General features: G+C 39.8%; 1 protein-coding gene across 1 annotated transcript in view; it reads right to left on the bottom strand. All coding sequences in view use genetic code 11, as the record gives it.

The window, feature by feature from the left end:
- The window catches only part of EGR_01450 (U3 small nucleolar RNA-associated protein), a gene marked incomplete at both ends in the record, with an annotated part of 25,022 nt that overhangs the window by 456 nt on the left and 20,506 nt on the right, over positions 1-4,060 (bottom strand). Inside the window, 2 exons of the mRNA XM_024490699.1 lie at positions 459-985; positions 2,463-2,932. Of these exons, the coding sequence (XP_024355023.1) occupies positions 459-985; positions 2,463-2,932 (997 nt within the window). The remainder of the gene's footprint in view (positions 1-458; positions 986-2,462; positions 2,933-4,060) is intronic.

Genomic DNA, 4,060 nt, shown 5'->3' with positions numbered 1-4,060 from the left:
GAGATGTGGAGTCAGCTTCGTAAATGTTTTCATTTGAATAATAGCTAAGTCTGATCATGAGGTCATTTGAAGAACTTGCCAGCGAAGAAAGAACAGAGAGACGAGATTTGAGGACAGGATTTGTAGGTCGACTGGGGCTCACTTCTCCTCCATCTACCGCCACTTGTAAAGAAGTGACTTTTTGCTGCTCTAATTTCACCGGCAATGAAGTAGAAGACATTGTAATGGGTTCTTCCTTCGATCTCTTTGATTTATGGCCATTTTTTGCATTGAAAGTAGGAGACACAGACTTTGCTGAATTCGATTGGTTTTCCACCTCTGAGAGAAGCTTAAAATCCCGCATCGATAAAAAGGTATTTGTGCTATCTGATGAGTGGTTTTCGGAGGGAACCTCAAGAAAAGACTTTCGGTTCTCCAATGTCCAAACAAATTCATCAGAATAGCAATCATTTTTGTACCTTGCTGAAGCTCCATGTGATTGAATCTTGAGTCTTCGTTGCATCTGCTTGCGTTCGTGCCGCATTTCGCGACGATAAGACCTAAAATACTGACCTGTGACGAAAGACTTGCACAAACTCCTATACGTAAGGGCGTCGTCTGGTCCAGCATGCAGGGCTGTCTGAGTGCCAACGTTATGCGGTGATAGAGTGCTGGCATCTGCGCCGATGGGCTTAACCAAGCATTGCCCGTTCATAGATTTTCGTGGTATTTGTGTACCACATGTATAGGAAAAATTTTTCCATGTCTTCTTAGGGGAGTTTGCCGCCGACTTGGGTGCACGAAAGTCGCATCTGTCGACAAGTTCTTGTAAGGTTTCTGATTCCACCTGCTGCAATGAGGCTGCATATAGTGGAGGTGTCTGGAGCGCACACTTCCTTGCGCATTCCGTCTTTACATTTGTGGTATTGAGCAAAAAAGGCTGTGATGGATTCGCCGTAACCTTGAGGCACATTCGATAGCTCTCACTTGGTGGCGCATCAATACCCTGAAAATGCATCAGTGGATAGAGTGTGCGTTAAGCTGCATTTTGACTGCTTAAAATACGTAAGTGGAGAAAATAAAGTGTGCTCATCTCGGTGACAGTGAAAGTGCGTATTTGTGCTAAGGTTATGCACTTATCCGTCCTCTCTACTCCAGTAGGAATCATGTTTGGGACTAATTACACTTTTTTACGCTGGTTAAAGTAGTTGAACACACACGCAGTAGCTTTGAGGGCGGTACACTGAGGGTTGCATCTCATCACTTTTGCCAGGCTTACAATGCCAAATGAGCTGGCCGATGAAAAATCTGCCCCGCGGAAATCAAAGACTGCATACTGCATGAACTGCACTATCTAATCGTAGGGACATAATTGACCCGGAAACTTACCTCTACCTGTTTTATAGTTTTCAGCTTAAAAAATTAAGAATGAACAAGGAGTAAATCAAAATACATTGGAATTTTTCAATAATGATCAGGGTTTGCTTAGCTTTGTGTCAAATTTAAGTTAAGAAAACGAACAAATGGCGTGGTTCAGTTTGAAAATATTCAATGCATGAATTATACGCACGGTGGACAGTTTAGTTGTGCATTCGACCAAGCCAATTCCGCAAAGATAAAGTACAAACAGGAAACCGTTCATTAACTGCATGCAACGTGGGGCTTTCTCCGATTCGCCGCTATTTCTACATGTTTACAAATTCGACATTTACAATTAAAAGTTCAATATGTCATGACACCTAGTCTTTATTTCCATAAACATATTATTGGTGTCCAAGGCGAAATTAAAATGGTCAGTAAACCTTTTCTGAAACAGCGCCTAATACGATAAAAGGGAATCGCATTTCCAGATATGCAAAATGTGATCTAAGTCGAGGTGCTCCATCTGTCATAAAAAAACGAACGTTTTCATTAAAAAAGGTGAAAATTCATTGAGTTTGCAAAGGGTTACATATGGAGGGTTGTGTAAAAATGGGGAAACCTTCAGCAATAAGCATGTCAAATTATTGTCAGTGCTGCGCTTTGAAAAGTTAGATTATTTAAAACGGCTTGGCCGCACCAGAGGAGCAAAGCAATTTCAACAGAAAATACCTTTTAAATGATACATTGGATTCATTGCAAAATCTGTCAAATAATTACCTTTTCAATATTGTATTCACAAAATGTTAAACCCTGAAAATCTTTTAAACAGGTAACCCATAGTGCTATTCGCTGCGAGTTTTCTTTTATTTGTGTGAGTAAGGTATGAGCCATGATTACTCGAAAAAGTCAGAGGGCTAAGTACTATGAGTATAGATGGCGTCGTCCTAAAATCGGCAGGCTTTTTTCATAGGAAAAAGAGTAATGTATTTGAAACACGCCATAGCACTCAACAAACATCCCCTTGATGAGAAGTTTCAACAACATTACAAAATCGAAATGATAGAAGAGGAGACCAAACCTGTATTGAAATGTTGTTTAATGAAAAAGGCAGCACGGTGTACCTTTATTTCTCCTTGTCTTTTCTGCTCCATTTGCTCCTTTCGATCCACATCAATGGCATGCTCGTTACAAAATACATTTATGCCAACACAATCCACCATGTGGTCTTCTTTTTTCACATTTCTTGCCTTGTCTCTTCTCACACTCAAAGAGCCTATTCGACGAATAATATTGATGTTGCTCCGATGCAGGGATTCATCCAACAAAAAGTCCCGTCGCTGAGTCAGGTCTATCTCCGAAGGCTGTGCTCGCAAAGCATTAAAAATGCTCACTTTCCGATGGGTTTCTGTCTTGTTGACGCAGGTGCCTTCACAACATCGTTGGCAGACCTTGGTGTAAAGGGTCCGGAAGAGAGAAGCCAGGTAGTCGCCGATGTTGGTCAAATAGAGGAATACGAGTGGAATCCCCACGAGCGCATAGATGATAGTGAGCACCTTTCCAGCATTTGTTTTGGGTACAGCATGACCATAACCTTTAAATGGTCGCAAGCATTTGTTGAGATCGTAGAAAAGACTGAAATCACTTCATTTAATCAAACTCCGTTGTAGTTTGATAAATAGCGGTAGTTGATGTAAAAGTAGTTAAAAGTTGATAATTAAAGAAATACTGTAGACCAAGTGTTCACAGTACTTAAAGCCCTATTTTACACTGTCTGGGTAAATGAAATAGCTCTTTCAGAAGGGAAGGGATTTCAGGAATTGCAGTGTTCCCGAGGTTTGGTGTAATATATTTAAAGTAAAAATGGGAAAATTGTTTATAAAGGAAACAGACCTGTGACTGTACATGTCACGCAACTAAACAAACAAAGTTAAATCTCTGGGCATGTTGAAACATATTTATTTTCCACTGTGGAGATTTTATCAAATTCTTCAAATTGCTATATTGTCTAGTAATTTTGCCTTATTTACTTTGCAGTCTGATGTCAAAAATGTTACTCTGCTGTTGTCCGGATTAACCCCGCTCAAATGTAGACAAAGACGAAAAAAATTCTTGGGATTCCTTGAAAGAAAAGACATTGTATGGTTGTTTTGACCATAAACTTGTATTCTTCTCATCTCAGCTCGAAAGTGGGAGATCAAAATGCTACTTGAGAGAAAAGAAAATAACCCAATTCCTCCCAAAAGCAGTAAACATGGCTGCTCTCCTTGGCCATAGTTCAATCAAAAATGCACATGAAAACATCGAGCTTGGTCAGTCGATGGTAGGTCAGTTGGATGAACCGCTTATTTCCGAGGAGGATACACCCCTTGTTAGAAGTGATTCCAATTTCAGGCTTTTGTATGCTTTAAAGGCAATTTGATGAACTCATTACGTGGTGGTCTCGGTTATTTGTTCACTATAGAGTTGATGAAAGTGTAGTCTATTATTTGACGAGTAGTTAGCAAAAATGAAGACAAAACTCCTTAATCTTGCATAAGTTGTGGTATTTACAATTTTACTTCCCACCAATACTTAATAAAAGCCATATTCATTCATGTTGGAGGAATAGAAGTCAAGCAATGGCACTGTCAAATGACTGCTCTGTACTTTTCTAGTAGTCCAAAGTGTTTAAAAAATAGGTACAAAGACCAAGTCCAAACATATGGCAGAAAACTGTTTT

Source organism: Echinococcus granulosus (genome assembly GCF_000524195.1).
Source record: "Echinococcus granulosus chromosome Unknown EG_S00005, whole genome shotgun sequence".
NCBI classification, from domain to species: Eukaryota; Metazoa; Platyhelminthes; class Cestoda; order Cyclophyllidea; family Taeniidae; genus Echinococcus; species Echinococcus granulosus.
Note: the sequence above shows the minus strand (reverse complement) of the source record. Positions and strands in the feature narration are given on the sequence as shown.